The following is a 17774-nucleotide window of genomic DNA, read 5'->3' as shown; positions in this document are numbered from 1 at the left end:
GGATAGCACACTTAGTGAGTTGGTTTCACCGCGTACTGAGGGAGATAGGAAATTGGTGACCAATAGGCAGAGGAAGAGTAGGAAGTCAGTGCAGGCGTCCCCTACGGTCATCTCCAAAACAGATATAACATTTTGGATACTGTTGGGGGCGATGGCTCATCAGGGGAAGGCAGCAGTAGCCAGGTTCATGGCACCGTGGCTGGCTCTGCTGTGCAGGAGGGCAGGGGAAAGAGTGGTAGTGCTATGGTGATAGGGGATTTGATTGTAAGGGGAGTAGACAGGCATTTCTGCGGACGCAAACGTGACTCCAGGAAGGTATGTTGCCTCCCGGGTGTAAGGGTCAAGAATGTCTCAGTGGCTGCAGGACATTCTAAAGTGGGAGGGTGAACAGCCGGCTGTTATGGTGCTTACAGGCACCAAAGATATAGGTAAAAAAGCAGGATGACCTTCTACATGCTGAGTTTAGAGAGTTAGGAGCTAAACTAAAAAGTAGGACCTCAAAGGTAGTAATCTCGGTATTGCTACCAGTGCCACGTGCTAGTCAGAGTAGGAATGACAGGTTAGACAGGATGAACGGGTGGCTTTAGAGATGGTGCAGGAGGGAGGGATTCAAATTTTTGGGACATTGGAACCGGTTCTGGGAGAGGTGGGACCATTACAAATCGGACGGTCTACACCTGGACACAAATGTCCTTGGAGGGTTGTTTGTTAGTGCTGTTGGGGAGGACTTAAACTAATATGCTGGGAGGGGGAGGGGAACCTATGTAAGGAGTCTGAGAAAGAGGGTGCAAGGACAAAAAGGAAAGGTAGGAAAGGGAATAAGAAAAGTGATGGGCGAAGAAACCAAGGGCAAAATTCAAATCGGGCAAAAGAGAAAAATATTGGGAGCAAGACAAACAATGTGAAAAAGATAAACCTAAATGCCTTAATGCACGGAGCAGATGCAATAAAGTGGATTGAATAATCGCGCAGATAGACACACGTAGATATAGGGTCTGGTTCAGCACAGTGGTCTAAACAGCTGGCTTGTAATGCAGAACAAATCAAGAGCGTGGGTTCAATTCCCTTACTGGCCTCCCCGAGCAGGCGCCGGAATGTGTCGACTAGGGGCTTTTCACCGTAACTTCATTGAAGCCTACTTGTGACAATAAGCGATTATTAAATGAGTACCAGGGATGGGAACTGAATGTCCCAGGTTATTCAGTATATAGGAAGGACAGACATAAAAGAAAGGTGGTGGCGTGTGAGAAAGGTTATTAGCTCTGACAATGTGGAGACTGTATGGGTAGAGTTGAGAAATACCATGGGGCGAAAAACATTAGTGGGTGTCATATATGCAACTATACATGACCCTGGTGAGACCACATTTGGAGTATTGTGTGCAGTCTGGACACCTCACTATAGGAAGGATGTGGAAGCATTGGAAAGGGTGCAAAGGAGATTTACCAGGATGCTGTCTGGTTTGCAGGATAGGTCTTATGAGGAAAGGTTGAGTGAGCTACGGCTTTTCTCTTTGGAACGGAGGAGGATGAGCGGCGACTTATTAGAGGTTTATAAGATGATGAGGGGGATAGATAGAGTGGACTTTCAGAGACTATTTCCTTGGGTGGATGTAGCTGTTATAAGGGGGCATAACTATAAGGTTCAGGGTGGGAGATATAGGAGGGATGTCCAACGTAGGTTCTTTTCTCAGAGAGTAGTTAGGGTGTGGAATGGACTGCCTGCTGTGATAGTGGAGTTGGACACTTTAGGAACTTTCAAGCGGTTATTGGATAGGCACATGGAGCACACCAGAATGACAGGGAGTGGGATAGCTTGATCTTGGGTTCGGACAATGCTCGGCACAACATCGAGGGCTGAAGGGCCTGTTTTGTGCTGTACTGTTCTATGTTCTATATATAGACCTCCAAACTGCAGTGATGATGTTGGGAATGGCATGAAACAATAAATTAGAGATGCGCATAATAAGAGAATATCGTTGATCATGGATGATTTTAATCTACATATAGATTGGGCAAATCAAATTAGCCACAATGCCACAGGAGGAATTCATGGAGTGTATATGGGATGGTATTCTTGACCAATATGTGGAGGAACCAACTAGAGAGCAGGTCATCTTAGACTGGGTACTGTGTAATGAGAATGGAATCATTGCCAATCTGGCTGCGCAAGACCTCTTGGGGATGAGAGATCATGACGTGCTAGAATATTTTTAGCAAGGTGGAGAGCGAAGTAGTTGATTTGGAGACTCGGGTGCTAATTCTTAATAAAGTTGACCATTGTCTATCACTTGTCAGCCCAACTGTGAATATTGTCCCATGTCCTGTTGCATAAGGACATGGACTGCTTCACTATCTGAGGAGTAAGAAATGGTGCTGAACATTGCACAATCACCTTCTCCCGACGATTAACATTCCGCAAAGAATTCGACAAATGTTTGCCACCTCCGGGCGAACCCTAACATTGACCCTCTCTAGGCGAACTTGATTTTCTCCAACCAGAGAAAGCTAGCCATGTCAGTTTGCCAGGTCTCTACCTTCGGGGGCTTTGAGTCTCTCCAAGCTAATAATATCCGTCTCCGGGCTTCCAGGGAAGCAAAGGCCGGAACGTCTGCCTCTTTCTCCTCCTGGAATCCCGGATCTTCCAACACCCCGAAAATCGCCACCTCTGGACTCGGTGTCACCCTTGTTTTTAACACCATGGACATGAGATCTGCAAACCCCTGCCAAAATCCCCTAAGCTTCGGACATGCCCAGAACACGTGGACATGGTTCGCTGGTCCTCCCGCACACTTTGCACACTTGTCTTCCATCCCAAAGAATCTGCTCGTCCGGGCCACATGTGAGTCCGATGAACGACCTTGAATTGTATCAGGCTGAGCCTGGCACATGTTGAGTTGACTCTACTCAATTCGTCCGCCCACAGACCATCCTCTATCTCTCCTCCCAGCTCCTCCTCCCACTTGAGCTTCAGCCCCTTGGTCTGCATCTCCTCTGATCCCATAAGTTCCTTATAAATGTCAGACGCTCCCCTTTCCCATCCACCCTCTGGAAATGACCCGGTCATTAATCCCCATTGGTGGGAGGAGCGGGAAGGTAGAGACGCTTACATCGGAAGTCACGCACCTGCAGGTGCCTGATTTTGTTTCCCCTCGCCAACCCAAACTGCTCCTCCAGCATCCTCATACTCGGAAAGCTCCCCTCTTTAAACATATCCCCCATCCTCTCAATCCATGCTCTCTTCCATATCCGGAACACATCATCCATACTTCCGGGGCAAACCGGTGATTATTACAGATTGGGCACCAGACCGATGCTCCCTCTGCTCCCACATGTCTCCTCCATTGCCCCCAGACACTCAGGGCCGCCACCACCACGGGGCTGGTGGAGTACTGTGCCGGCAGAGGCGCAGTTACCAACACCCCCAGACTGGTGCCCTTACATGAAGCCGCTTCCATGCCACCCTCCCGCTACCTCCCGCTACCACCCACTTCCCGATCATGGCTATATGTGAATTGCGCTTTCACGTATCTGATCGTCAGTCCAGAAGTAAAACACTCGAACACGTCAGTAACGAATATTCGTTTATTTACGGCCGGGACAAATCTCTAAGCAGTCGGGTAACCACCTTCGAGAAGTGCCAAAATCCCAGAATAAGGACGGTATCTTTATACATCTTACAGGTTAGGGGTGGTCCCTTTAAATTCCTAGATACACCTATGATTTGGCAAGGATCCAGAACATGTACATATATGGAATTATTCTTCGAGGTCGGGAGGTTATTTTTGACATAATCATTAGCACAAGTCACTATCAATATTAATACAAAGGTTTTTGTATCCCATGGCCATATGGGTCAACTCACTCCAAAGACAGTCCCTCTTACATTTCAATGTTTATTTGTTCCAACTGGTCAAACGAGCTTAATTATGTTATCTCTGCAATAAAGTAACGGTTCCCATTCATTCCATTCTTTGCCTTTTTGACCTCTCTGCTTTTACAGATACGGGTCAGAACATTAATTAGTACCAAAGTCACACTCCCTATATTCCATCCCATAACCTTCTGACATCTTTGCTTTTACAGATACGGGTCAGAACATTAATTAGTACCAATGCCACACTCCCTATATTCCATCCCATAACCTTCTGACATCTTTGCTTTTACAGATGCCGGTCAGACACACTCCCTTTATTTCATCCCTTGACCTGTTGACATCTCTTTCACAGAGCTTTTCAGAACTGTTATATTAACCCTATCAGTTAAGTTCCAAATGAAATCCACTTCTACATTCCCCCCTTTGATCATTCCTTGATCACATAACACTCAGGATACTTTAGATGGAAATGAGAGCGAGGCGGAGGTACTCCTCCTCTACTAGGCTCCGGCAGGATGCCACTTCCTCATATAGGTCAGGGGTAGGTGGAACCAGTGTTTCTTTTTCGTCTAGGGCGGATCTCTGAAGCATCTGTGGTAATGCAGTGGCACCCAAACGGTTGCATAGGCATTTCACACCAGTAGCTATGATACAGAGCAACAAACAGATGGTAACGAAGATAATGAGCCCATGGAATAGGTAAGTGGCCCAAGAATTGGACCACATCCAGCTCCACCAGTCAGCCTGACCGGCGAGTCGCAAGCGCTGTACTCCATCTCTGATATGGGTTACCAGACGCATGATATTCTCTGAACTGTCTGGAATGTAAGTGCAACATTCGGTCCCTATGATAGCACAGGTCCCCCCTTCTTTGGCTAGTAAATAATCCAGGGCCATGCGATTCTGTAGGGCTACCGTTCGTACGGCTACCAACTCTGCACTGAGTTCACTAAATCCCTCCGCGGTGTCATTTGCAACCTGTTCCAATAGGTCGCGGAGGAGCGCGTACTTCTTGAGGGACCAGATGGCGCCTATTTGGGGCCATAAGAGGGAAGTCACCACCTCCCACGGTGGTACTGACCTCTGGGCTCGAAAGTGGGGATGATGTTCGAGCTGGGCATAGTGTGTAGTACCCGGAACAACGAAACCCAAGTAGCACGACCCTGCCCAGTCAGTGGGGAGCCAGGGGTAAGCCTTATGGCCACAAATGAAGTAGGTGCCATTATAGGAGGTGAGGCTAGTTACCATCGAGGAGGTCCATATTTGGGTCCAATCAGGGCCCCCTGTGTGGTTGATAATGTTATTGATGATGGCGTGGCCTTTCCAGTCAGTAAGACCAAAAGTGTACTTACATGAACTGGTTCCTAACACATATGTTCCAGGAGTTCGTACTTCCCGGAGTAAGCAGACCGTTCCGGTCTGGGGGTTCTGGATATTGAAGAACGGGGGTGTGCGATCTGCTGAGTAAGATGGCTGTCGCCAACCAAAGAAATCCCGCAAAGGTAGTTACTGTCCTGTTCTGGAATATAACCCATTCAGCCGTCTGTTCGATCGAGAAAGGAACAGATATCAAGGGAACGCCTCCATGGGCATGGGTCGGGACCTGTGTACATACCCAGCAAGAGGAGACACCCACTTTCTTAGCATAGACATAGGACATAAACAGAAAAGAATTTGCCGTTACATGGTGCGTTGCCCGCTTCCTTCTGGAAGGCGAGTAGGGGTGAGTAGTCCTTGATGGTAAAATTTGTACCCTGTCCTTATCAATGCACCGGTGGTTCCACCGGCATGTGCGGCGATCGTAGATCAGAACCATGTACGTAGTCAGGAATCGGGGCTTCTGGTCGTCGGGATGAACGGTGGTCGGGCAGGTGTTGATAGGGGTGGTGATCCATCGGGGACCTGTCGTTGTTCCACATCGTGGGGTTCCTTCTCGGCACAGGGGTGGACGTCGGCTTCCATACGGGCATCTCCTTCTTCCGGATGCAGCGAGAGAGAGCAGGGTGGCGAGTATTGTGACGGTGAAGAGGGACTTCATCCTGGTACTCGTGTTCCTAGGACTTAAAGGAAAAGTTTAGAACATCATGGATACTTAATTAACTTACAATGGTGCATATGTACCCATGCGTTCCGGCCCTCCACTTTTACTGCAGTGGGGGTAGTGAGTAGAACCTGTAGGGGACCCTCCCATCGAGGTTCCAAACCCTTACGTGTCCAATTTCGAATTAGGACATAATCCCCAGGGTTGATGGAGACGTCATGAGTAATGGAGGGGACTTCTTCCTGGGTGGCACGAACTCGGGAGTGTAATCCTTTCAAAATTCTAGTTAGTGTTAATATATAATTAGCCATCTCGGTAGTCATGTAATGGAATTGAACATTCCGTGGAACACTGCTGTCCCAAGGCGTTCGAAAGGGTCTGCCATATAGTATTTCTGCTGGGCTTAGGCGAGTTTTTCCTGCGGGAGTGGCACGTAGCTGGAAGAGTGCTAAAGGCAGGAGTTTGAGCCAAGTGGCCCCAGTGTCTGCTTGTAGTTTAGCGAGTTTAGTCTTTAGAGTCTGATTAGCCCTTTCCACCACTCCAGCGGCTTGTGGTCTGTAGGCACAATGAAACTGTTGCTTTATTCCTAGCAGAGCACAGAATTCCTTATTGATTTGACCTATGAAGTGGGGACCATTGTCAGAGCTCAGCCGGGCTGGAATTCCAAATCGCGGAACAATTTCTCGCATTAACACCTTAACTACTGTCGAGGCCTTGTTATCCGTAGTCGGGTAGGCCTCGATCCATTTGCTAAAAGTGTCCACAATGACTAACACATATTTATAGCATTGACATCTTTCCAACTCAATGTAATCCATTTGCAGGGTCTCAAGTGGACCCTCAGGTAAGGGGGTTGTGCCAGGATCACAGGGGACGGCCTTACCGGGGTTGTGCTGTTGACAGATTAGGCACCGACTGCTAATTTGTTGGGCCATTTCTTGCAGTCGTGGGTGCCACCAGCTTTTTAACAATATGTCCCCTGTGGCACGAGCTCCACAGTGAGTTGCAAAGTGTACACATTCGGTCACCCAGGCTGCTAATGCATCGGTCATACATGTTTGTCCTACCGGGGTGACCCACAGCTTATTTTCGATATCATATATACATCCTAAGTTTTTCCACATATTTACAGCAGTTGCAGGAGCGTCCTCCTGCATTTGGATTATGTCAGCAATGGTTGGCATAGGTTTTTCAGAGGGGGACTTTCCCGAGGGGGTTTTAGTCTGCCTCATCATTCTAGGCACCATTAGTTTGCCAGATTTAGAAATTTCTTTTGCCTTCTCGTCCGCTCTCCTGTTGCCCGTTTCCACCAGTCCTGTGCCTTTTGTATGCGCTGCGCATTTTATCACCGCTATCTTGTCTGGGAGCATAAGGGCCTGCAATAACTGGGTTACTAACTGCTGGTGTGAGATGGGTGTACCAGCGGAGGTTAGAAATCCTCTGTTTTTCCATAATTGCCCGAAATCATGTACTACCCCGAAGGCGTATCGGGAATCTGTATAAATATTAACCTTCCTCCCCTGTGCCAATATGCATGCTCGTATTAACGCAAACAATTCTGCCTGTTGGGCAGAAAAGGGAACTTCAAATGCTGCTGCTTCTACTACGTCACCGTCTTGATCGATGATTGCATAGCCAGATTGTCTATCCCCCCTTTCGCCGACGGAAGAACTTCCATCGGTGAAAAAGGAACAATCTGCACTTGGGAGGGGTATATCGGAGAGGTCGTCTCGAACCGAGGAGACTTCCTGCAACAGTTGCAGACAGTCATGAGTTGGGTCGAGCATGTCTGTGGGAGGATGCGTCAAAAAGTTAGCAGGGTTGATAGTGGTGCAGTGGGCAAACTGGACCTTCGGGTTATTAAGGAGAGCAATCTCATATTTGTTCTGACGAGCCATCGTGAGATGCTGAATCTGTAGCTGTCCCAAAAGGGCCGTAACAGAATGGGAACTATAGACAGTGATATCTTGTTGGAGGGTAATATTAGCAGCCGATTGCAGGCTGTTGTAGATAGCTGCAAGAGTTTGGGTACAGATAGGATAGCCAAGGGCCACCGGATCGAGTTTAGAGGAGTAATATGCAACCGGGCGACAGCGGTCGCCGTGGCGTTGGGTCAGGACAGCTGTGGCGCAGTCGGCAAGGACTGTGCAATAGAGCTGAAAAGGGCGATCAAATAAGGGTCGACCAAGGGCAGGGGCCTGGAGGAGTGCCTCCTTGAGGCGGTTAAAGGCCAGTGCGGCTTCCGGGGACAAGGAAAAGTACCGGGTTCATTGGTGTAGGGGGTAAGGAGGCGGGAATCCAGAGTAATATTCGGGATCCACTGACGGCAATAATTGACCATGCCGAGCCACTGACTGAGCTGCTTGGCCGTCGTTGGGGGTGGGAAATCGCAGATAGGGCGGATCCGGTCTGGATCTAAGGAACGAGAGGTGGCAGATATCCTAACACCTAGGAACTTAACAGTAGGCTGAGCAATCGTAACCTTCAAGGGAGAGACAATGTAACCAAGGGAAGCCAGAAAATTGAGTAAAAGTTGAGTATTGGCCCGACATCCCTCCTCAGTCGGGTTAGCGATCAAGAGATCGTCGACGTACTGAACAAGAGTGGAGCCCTGGGAGAAGGAGAGGGATTGTAGTTGGCGTTGGAGACAGCGGGAGAAAAGAGTGGGAGAGTGAATAAAACCTTGAGGCAACCGTGTCCAAGTATATTGTTGGCCATTATAAGTGAATGCAAAGAGATACTGGCATGATGGATCGAGTGGCAGAGCGAAAAAGGCATGCTGGAGGTCTACAAGGGAAAAAAATAGTGCATCTGCAGGGACCTGGGCGAGAATATGAGCAGGGTTAGGAACAAGGGCGTGGAGAGGTTGAACAATAGAATTGATAGCACGTAAGTCCTGTACGAGGCGGTACTGATCTGGTTTCCCAGGTTTGGGCACCGCTAGGATGGGGGTATTGCACGGAGACTGACAAGGAACTAGGATGCCCTGGTCGAGAAGTTTAGCTATGAGTGCATCGATGGAGTGGCGAGCTTGTGCCTTAATGGGATATTGGCGGATCGAAGGGAGCTGAACATCGGGGAGGAGAGGAATAGTAATAGGCTGGGTAGGGACGAGACCAACATCAAACTTATCCGCAGCCCATACGTGGGGAGAAACAGTCGCAGCGGTCCGGGCGCGATGGTGTAAAAGAATGGACTGGGATGTAGCTGGTGGTGACATGTATGTAATGGTGAGACCGCCAGGGAGAAGTTGGGGTTCCAGAAGAGAGGGGTCAGACTGGTCCAACGCCTGTCGGACCATAGGCCCTAGATCCTTGGCATGGTGGGGGTAGTGGACATGGCGGGTGACATGCGGGGCGGTGTACCCGTCTTGGCGCCATAGCCAGGTAGGCACTTGCGCCGCATCCGCAGTCCCTTGGGGCCCGCTCACAGAAGCAAAAAGGGTGACTGAGAATTCTTGTTCAAGATGAGGGCTGTAAGAATCGACCAGGCCTTCATCGGCTCCGGTCGAGTCGTAAGCCAGCGTGACATGGAACAACCGCTCAGGCATCAAATGAAGTGCCCACCATTGCGGGTGCACATGGGTGAGCAACTGGCGTGGTATGCTGGGTGAATGGGCAGTGATCCCGTTATCCCCACATTCAAGATGTATTCCAAAGGCACAGAGAAGGTCTCGGGCCAGTAGATTACAATCTAGTCCGGTTGTAACAATAAATTGGTGCTGGAGGGTGTAGCCCTGGTAGGAAACGGGCACAGGGAAAGAAATGGGGTAACTAGCTACCTGTCCCTGGAAACCAGATAGTTGCTGGGTCTCTGATGAGAGGGGAAGGTTGAGGTGAGCCTGTACAGAAGACATGGTAGCGCCCGTGTCTATGAGAAACGGGTAAGAGTGACCGTAAATGGTTAAAGAAAGGACAGGTTCAGAATCAGGGGAGGTTAAACGAGAAGGCAACATCGACTGTCAGTTTTGTTGGAAGGGGTTATTCTGAGTGAACGGAGTAGTGACTGGAGCAGCCACTGCGGGCGCTCCCCTGCCCCGTCCTCCCCCTCTACGACCCCCTCCGCCGTGGTTAGGGTGCGTGGGACAGTTACGAGCATAATGCCCTGGCTGACCACAACTATAACAGAGCCTTGCCTGTTGTGGTGGTTGTGCGGGGGTAGGTGCTACCTGGGTCGGCGCTGGTGAATAATAGGGAGATGGGGGAAGGGGGGGGTACTGGTAGGGTGTGGCATAGGGATAAAAGGGGGGTAGCGCGTAGGCCGCCGCTGCTCCCGGGGGGGCATACGGAGGCCCATAGAGCGGTGCTTGGGGCCCGTTTGGATGGGGGGTATATGCTCCACCCTGTGGGGTCACCCAAGCAGGGGCGCGGCACTGAGGTGCCACCTGGCAGCCCGTGTTATCAGGCTCCCGGGAGGGTGTTGGAACCTCCTGGGCGTCTTTTCTAAGGACATACTCAGTCTTAATTTTAGGGGTTACTTTAGACGGACCCTCAGGTGAGCTGTTTTTCCAGTAGTACCTCACAGCTCGTGCCATTTGGGTGGGACTATTATCGGACCAATCCATATTGTTAGTCTTAATTGCATCTGATAAGGAGATGGGCAGGCAGCTCAAGAGCATGGCACAATACTGTGGGCTGTTGTTGCCAGCACGGTAATTAGCGTCTCCGGCTTGATTACGGTAGGCCTCATTAAAACGCTCTAAAAAGGAGTCGGCTTCCTCATCCTTGCGGGGTTTGGTCTCAAGTATTCTAGTAATATCTACAGGCTTTTGAAGAGTAGTGTCTAAGGCAGCAAAAATAGCATCTTGGCGTAGCTGGTCCGCCTGGTGGAGCACGTTAAGGGACGCTAAAGACACAGGGAGGGTAATAGTAGGATTCTGCTGCTGTAAGACATTGCAGAAGCGAACGTGTTCCTCTGGGCGCAAGACCCGCTGGACCAAGGCCCATAAGTCTCGTGCTTCGGCCTCATATACACGAATTGTGCATTGGAGTTGGTCAACAAAGGCACTAGGGGACACTTTCCTATCAGGTATTCCAGCCAGTAGGGACATGATCTCATTGGGTTTCCACGGAAAATAAATATTCATGGTACGTTCAGCATTAGGGTTGCCCGCGTTTGCATTAGGGTCATAGGCAGGATTTGGCACCTGGCGCATTGGCATCTGTCGTGGTGGGGGTGAGGGATGGTCGAGGGCTGGTGGAGGAGGAGGAGGTACCTCCTCGTCCTCATCCTGGTCTTGGAAAAGACTATCTAATTGTTTTTCCAATTGCTCCTTTAACTGGACTAATTGCATGAATGGTCTCCCTTTTCCCCTTGTTCTCGACCTTGTACTCATGGCCGGGGGTTGATATGCTGGTTGGGGCGGTGGTGCATAAGGTGGTGGATTCTGAATGGGCGCGTTAGGTGGAGACTGGGGAGGCTTCTGACGTCCCCCGCAATTGAACAGATGTTCCTCATCCCCATCGTCCCCTTCCTCCCAACCTTGCTTCGCATTGCTGACCGGCGCCGGGGGAGGAATAGCAGTCTTACGTTCTTTATATTCTTTACATTCCCTCTTTAAAACCTCTACTGTTTTAACAATTCCCCCTTTGGTGAGGCCAATACCCAATTTTGAGGCATTTGCCTGCCAGCTAGCCAGTATAAAGGCATCTTTCACTGACTGACAGTATTCCCTCCACAAGGCAATTAATTTCTTTGCGGTGGAACCGCGATTGGTTTTCCAGATTACTTGTTGGGCCTCCAGGACAGGACCCAAATCTTTAGGTCCCCCCAGAGGCCATTTATCTTCGCCTAGGCTCTTATGGAGGGCCCCCGACAATTGTCGGAGTTGCTTAGAATGTTCAGGGTATTGTTCACACAGAGTTTGGAGCGCACTGCCCGAGTCATTACAAGTGTCTACCGTATTACCCATGGTGGAAATCTAATTCGGTAGACAATTGGAAAATTAAACGATGTGTAATCACAGAAATAAAAGTTAACTATTAAAACGAAAGCAATTTTTTTAATCGAATCTGTGAGGAGACGATATGCCTGAAATGAATAATTAGTTGTAGTAAGATGTTTACATCAAAGATACTTTTAAACTATCAAAGTGAAACAAGCCCATATACAATACAGTCGTTAAAACTTAATAACTCTTCGAAAGAGAATATAAACCCAGGGAGCAGAAGCAGCAGCACTCTGTCACAGCAACAGGAGAGAGAGAGAGGGAGAGAGGGAGAGAGACGCAGCCTGCTGGAGAAAGACAAGGAAAGCAGCCGAGTTTAAACAGCTAATACAACTCAAGAAGACCAGATTTTAAGTGGTTATTAGCTTACTTCACTTCCTTAATAACGCAGGACCCCGAACACAATTGCCATTAAGGGGTAAGTAGGTAAAATTCTTCGGTGAAAGTATGGGTTATACCGGGGGATAAGCTCCGAGAACCCCGCCCGTAACTTCCAGAGAACGCTGCCTGGAATCACGGCGGCAGTCCCGTCCGGAGCCCACAGCCCATTAACCGTCCCCTAGCAGTCCTGGCAACCCCGCCCGTAACTCCAGCGAACGCTGCCTGGAATCACGGCGGCAGTCCCAGGCTGCCCACAGCCCGTTAACCGTCCCCTAGCAATCCTGAGAACCCCACCCGTAACTCCAGCGAACGCTGCCTGGAATCACGGCGGCTCCTCAGGCTGCCCCTAGAGACGATAACCACAGGGTTCACTCACTTACCCTCTTTAAAACGGGTTCGCTGGACTGACCTGGATCTCGCAGAGGCTTCTCGACAAACCAACGGCAAGGCTGAGCAACGATCAAACTAGTAGTAGGCGAATACCAAGGTGGAAAAGAAATTTTTACTCACGTTGGGGGCCAAATTCGTCCTCTACTTTGAACGAGCTCAGTCGATTACGCCGGTTAGTTGCGCAGACCCCTCTGGAGATCCCCGTACGGGCCACCAAATGTGAATTGCGCTTTCACGTATCTGATCGTCAGTCCAGAAGTAAAACACTCGAACACGTCAGTAACGAATATTCGTTTATTTACGGCCGGGACAAATCTCTAAGCAGTCGGGTAACCACCTTCGAGAAGTGCCAAAATCCCAGAATAAGGACGGTATCTTTATACATCTTACAGCTTAGGGGTGGTCCCTTTAAATTCCTAGATACACCTATGATTTGGCAAGGATCCAGAACATGTACATATATGGAATTATTCTTCGAGGTCGGGAGGTTATTTTTGACATAATCATTAGCACAAGTCACTATCAATATTAATACAAAGGTTTTTGTATCCCATGGCCATATGGGTCAACTCACTCCAAAGACAGTCCCTCTTACATTTCAATGTTTATTTGTTCCAACTGGTCAAACGAGCTTAATTATGTTATCTCTGCAATAAAGTAACGGTTCCCATTCATTCCATTCTTTGCCTTTTTGACCTCTCTGCTTTTACAGATACGGGTCAGAACATTAATTAGTACCAAAGTCACACTCCCTATATTCCATCCCATAACCTTCTGACATCTTTGCTTTTACAGATACGGTCAGAACATTAATTAGTACCAATGCCACACTCCCTATATTCCATCCCATAACCTTCTGACATCTTTGCTTTTACAGATGCTGGTCAGACACACTCCCTTTATTTCATCCCTTGACCTGTTGACATCTCTTTCACAGAGCTTTTCAGAACTGTTATATTAACCCTATCAGTTAAGTTCCAAATGAAATCCACTTCTACATATTCGCCGCTCAGTAATAGTTACTAAAATTTGGCAGCGCCAGCCCGCCCTCTCTCCGACTCCACTCAACCATTACCTTCCTTACTCGTGGGGTCTTGCCCGCACAAACAAAGCCAGTGATCACTGTGTTGACCCTTCTTTTAAAAAAAGCACTAGATGTTTAACTTCTAACAACCACAACAATCTTTCTTTGTGCCAGGTATTACTCCAACCGACAATGACTTCAGTTTTGCTCGGGCTCCTTGATGCCATACTTGGTCAAATACGACCGTGACCTCAAGGCCATTCACATTTACTTCACCACTGGAGTTAAGCTTTTTGTCTATGTTTACACCAAGGTGTAATGAGTTAGAAACATACATACAAACATTGAAGGTAGGAGCAGGAGGAGGCCCTTCGGGCCTGCTCCGCCATTTATCACAATCATGGCTGATCATCCAACTGAATAGCCTAATCCTGATTTCTCCCCATAACCCTTAATCCCATTCACCTCAAGTGCCATAACTAGCCGCCTCTTGAATGTATTCAGTGTCATAGCCTCAACTACTTCCTGCGATAATGAATTCCTCAGGCTCACCACTTTTTGCACGAGCACGCCCAGGTCTCTCTGCACAGCAGCATGTTTTAATACTTTATCATTTAAATAATCCCTTTTGCTATTATTCCTACCAAAATGGATAACCTCACGTTTGTCAACATTGTATTCCATCTGCCAGACCCTAGCCCATTCACTTAACCTATCCAAATCCCTCTGTAGACTTCCGGTATCCTCTGCACTTTTTGCTTTACCAGTCATCTTAGTGTCGTCTGCAAACTTGGACACATTGCCCTTGGTCCCCAACTCCAAATCATCGATGTAAATTGTGAACAATTGTGGGCCCAACACTGATCCCTGAGGGACACCACTAGCTACTGATTGCCAACCAGAGAAACACCCATAAATCCCCACTCTTTGCTTTCTATTAATTAACCAATCCTCTATCCATGCTACTACTTTACCCTTAATGCCATGGACCTTTATCTTCTGCGGCAACCTTTTGTGTGGCACCTTGTCAAAGGCTTTCTGGAAATTCAGATATACCACATCCATTGGCTCCCTGTTATCTACTGCACTGGTAATGTCCTCAAAAAATTCCACTAAATTAGTTAGGCATGACCTGCCGTTTATGAACCCATGCTGCGTCTGCCCAATGGGACAATTTCCATCCAGATGCCTCGCTATTTCCTTCTTGATGATAGATTCCAGCATCTTTCCTAGTACCGAAGTTAAGCTCACTGGCCTATAATTACCCGCTTTCTGCCTTCCTCCTTTTTTGAACAGTGGTGTCACGTTTGCTAATTTCCAATCCGCCGGGACCCCCCCAGAGTCTAGTGAATTTTGGTAAATTATCACTAGTGCATTTGCAATTTCCCTAGCCATCTCTTTTAGCACTCTGGGATGCATTCCATCAGGGCCAGGAGCCTTGTCTACCTTTAGCCCCATTAGCTTGCCCATCACTACCTCCTTAGTGATAACAATCATCTCAAGGTCCTCACCTGTCATAGCCTCATTACTATCAGTCACTGGCATGTTATTTATGTCTTCCACTGTGAAGACCGACCCAAAAAATCTGTTCAGTTCCTCAGCCATTTCCTCATCTCCCATTATTAATACTTCCTTCTCATCCTCTAAAGGACCAATATTTACCTTAGCCACTCTTTTTTTTGTATTCTATATTTGTAGAAACTTTTACTGTCGGTTTTTATATTCTGAGCAAGTTTACTCTCATAATCTATTTTACTCTTCTTTCTAGCTTTTTAGTAGCTTTCTGTTGCCCCCTAAAGATTTCCCAGTCCTCTAGTCTCCCACTAATCTTTGCCACATTGTATGCTTTTTCCTTCAATTTGATACTCTCCCGTATTTCCTTAGATATCCACGGTCGATTTTCCCTCTTTCTACCGTCCTTTTTGTTGGTATAAACCTTTGCTGAGCACTGTGGAAAAATCGCTTGGAAGGTTCTACACTGTTCCTCAACTGTTCCACCATAAAGTCTTTGCTCCCAGTCTACCTTAGCTAGTTCTTCTCTCATCCCATTGTAATCTCCTTTGTTTAAGCACAAAACACTAGTATTTGATTTTACCTTCTCACCCTCCATTTGTATTTGAATTTCCACCAGATTGTGATCGCTCCTTCCCACCTGGTTAAACCAATCGACATGTAGATTAAAATCCCCCATGGTAACTGCTGTACCATTTCTACATGCATCAGTTATTTCTTTGTTTATTGCCTGCCCCACCATAATGTTACTATTTGGTGGCCTATAGACTACTATCAGTGACTTTTTCGCCTTACTATTCCTGATTTCCACCCAGATGGATTCAGCTTTATCCTCCATTGCACCGATGTCATCCAGTCTTTAGTATTATTGCCAGAAAATTGTTAGGGTCCACAGTTTCTGCAGTATTCAGTGTCTTCGGTTTTTTCATGTCACGTTGAGTCAAGCAAATTTGATGAAGATTTACATCTCTGATTCTGGGGACCTCAGGATAGATCATCCACTCGGCACTCCTGCTGAAGATTGTTGTGAACGCTTCTGCCTTACCGTTTGCACTGATGTGCTGGTCTAGAGGGAATTCCAGGGTCCGTACCATCAACTGGTTCTTGCGCAAAATGAGGAGTTGATGGTAAAACTGTCAATGATGTACAACAGGATTTTCCGATCTATTCCATATGTGAAGCTCCACCAGCAGCAGGGAATTCCTTTTGAAGTTCCCTCAAAATATAAATAACCACATGTGCAGTAAATGTAGAGCCTGTTTAATAGGTAATAAAGTGGGAGACACTCCTCCTCTATCAACTGGGAGAACAGATTTGTCATGGGATAGGGCTGCATGGTGGCGCAGTGGTTAGCATTGCTGCCCCACAGCGGCGAGGTCCCAGGTTTGATCCTGGCCCTGGGTCACTCTCCGTGTGGAGTTTGCACATTCTCTCCGTGTCTTCGTGGGTCTCGCGTGTGCAGGGCAGGTGGATTGGCCATACTAAATTGCCCCTTAATTGGAAAACGAAATTGGATCCTCTAAATGACAAAACAAATTCATAATGGGACATTTAAAAAAAATACTAATTCATGGGAAGTGGGCATTTACTGCCCATTCCTAATACCCTCACTTTCATAAGAAACTTTGGCCTCGCCAGCAACGTTCATGGACAAATAAACTAATTTTGTGAGTGGTGAAAGTGGTTTTTACCAGTAGTCAAACCAGTTCATACTGCTCAATACTTCCTCTTCCATTCAGTTGAAAGGACAATCGGGTGAGGTGTAGTATCTTAGCTTTCCCACCAGTGGTGGGTTTAGAATTAGAACAGTACAGCACAGAACAGGCCCTTCGGCCCTCAATGTTGTGCCGAGCAATGATCACCCTACTCAAACCCACGTATCCACCCTATACCCGTAACCCAACAACCCCCCCTTAACCTTACTTTTTAGGACACTACGGGCAATTTAGCATGGCCAATCCACCTAACTTGCACATCTTTGGACTGTGGGAGGAAACCGGAGCACCCGGAGGAAACCCACGCACACACGGGGAGGACGTGCAGACTCCGCACAGACAGTGACCCAGCCGGGAATCGAACCTGGGACCCTGGAGCTGTGAAGCATTTATGCTAACCACCATGCTACCATGCTGCCCAAAAATTTCTGACCCAAAAATAACCCCAGCTCCTGTTTCCTGGTGAAAGGCCAGCCAATTTTAATGCGTTTCTCTCTCTGTTTAGGCTGGGTGGCAATAAGCTGGGAGATTCAGGAATGAAACTGCTGTCTGTGTCTTTGAGGAATCCAGAGTGCAAAATACAAGAACTGCAGTAAGTACCGGATTGTGTTTATAATAACTGGATGTCATGCAATATAAATTATTGTTATCAGTAATAGTATCATTAGTATCAGGATTAGTGTTATTAACAAACACCACATATTTACTCTGATTGCTGTAATGTTTCTCTCTCTCTCTCTCTCTCTCTCTCTCTCTCCAGACCAGATAGTAATAGACTCCCCTCTATTCAGGAATGAAACATTTAAATAATAATTGAAAATTTTTCTCAATGACATGCATCAGAATAAAAAGATAAACAAAACAATTAAAGGTTTATACAATTACCAT

General features: G+C 47.7%; 1 protein-coding gene across 1 annotated transcript in view; it reads left to right on the top strand.

Moving 5' to 3' along the window:
- Window positions 1–17774, top strand: part of LOC119961173 (NACHT, LRR and PYD domains-containing protein 3-like) — a 123617-nt gene that overhangs the window by 60721 nt on the left and 45122 nt on the right. Inside the window, exon 8 of the mRNA XM_038788637.1 lies at window positions 17392–17478. Within this exon, the coding sequence (XP_038644565.1) occupies window positions 17392–17478 (87 nt within the window). The remainder of the gene's footprint in view (window positions 1–17391; window positions 17479–17774) is intronic.

This window comes from Scyliorhinus canicula, unplaced genomic scaffold, assembly GCF_902713615.1.
Source record: "Scyliorhinus canicula unplaced genomic scaffold, sScyCan1.1, whole genome shotgun sequence".
NCBI lineage: Eukaryota > Metazoa > Chordata > Chondrichthyes > Carcharhiniformes > Scyliorhinidae > Scyliorhinus > Scyliorhinus canicula.
This window is presented reverse-complemented; position numbering and strand designations above follow the sequence as displayed.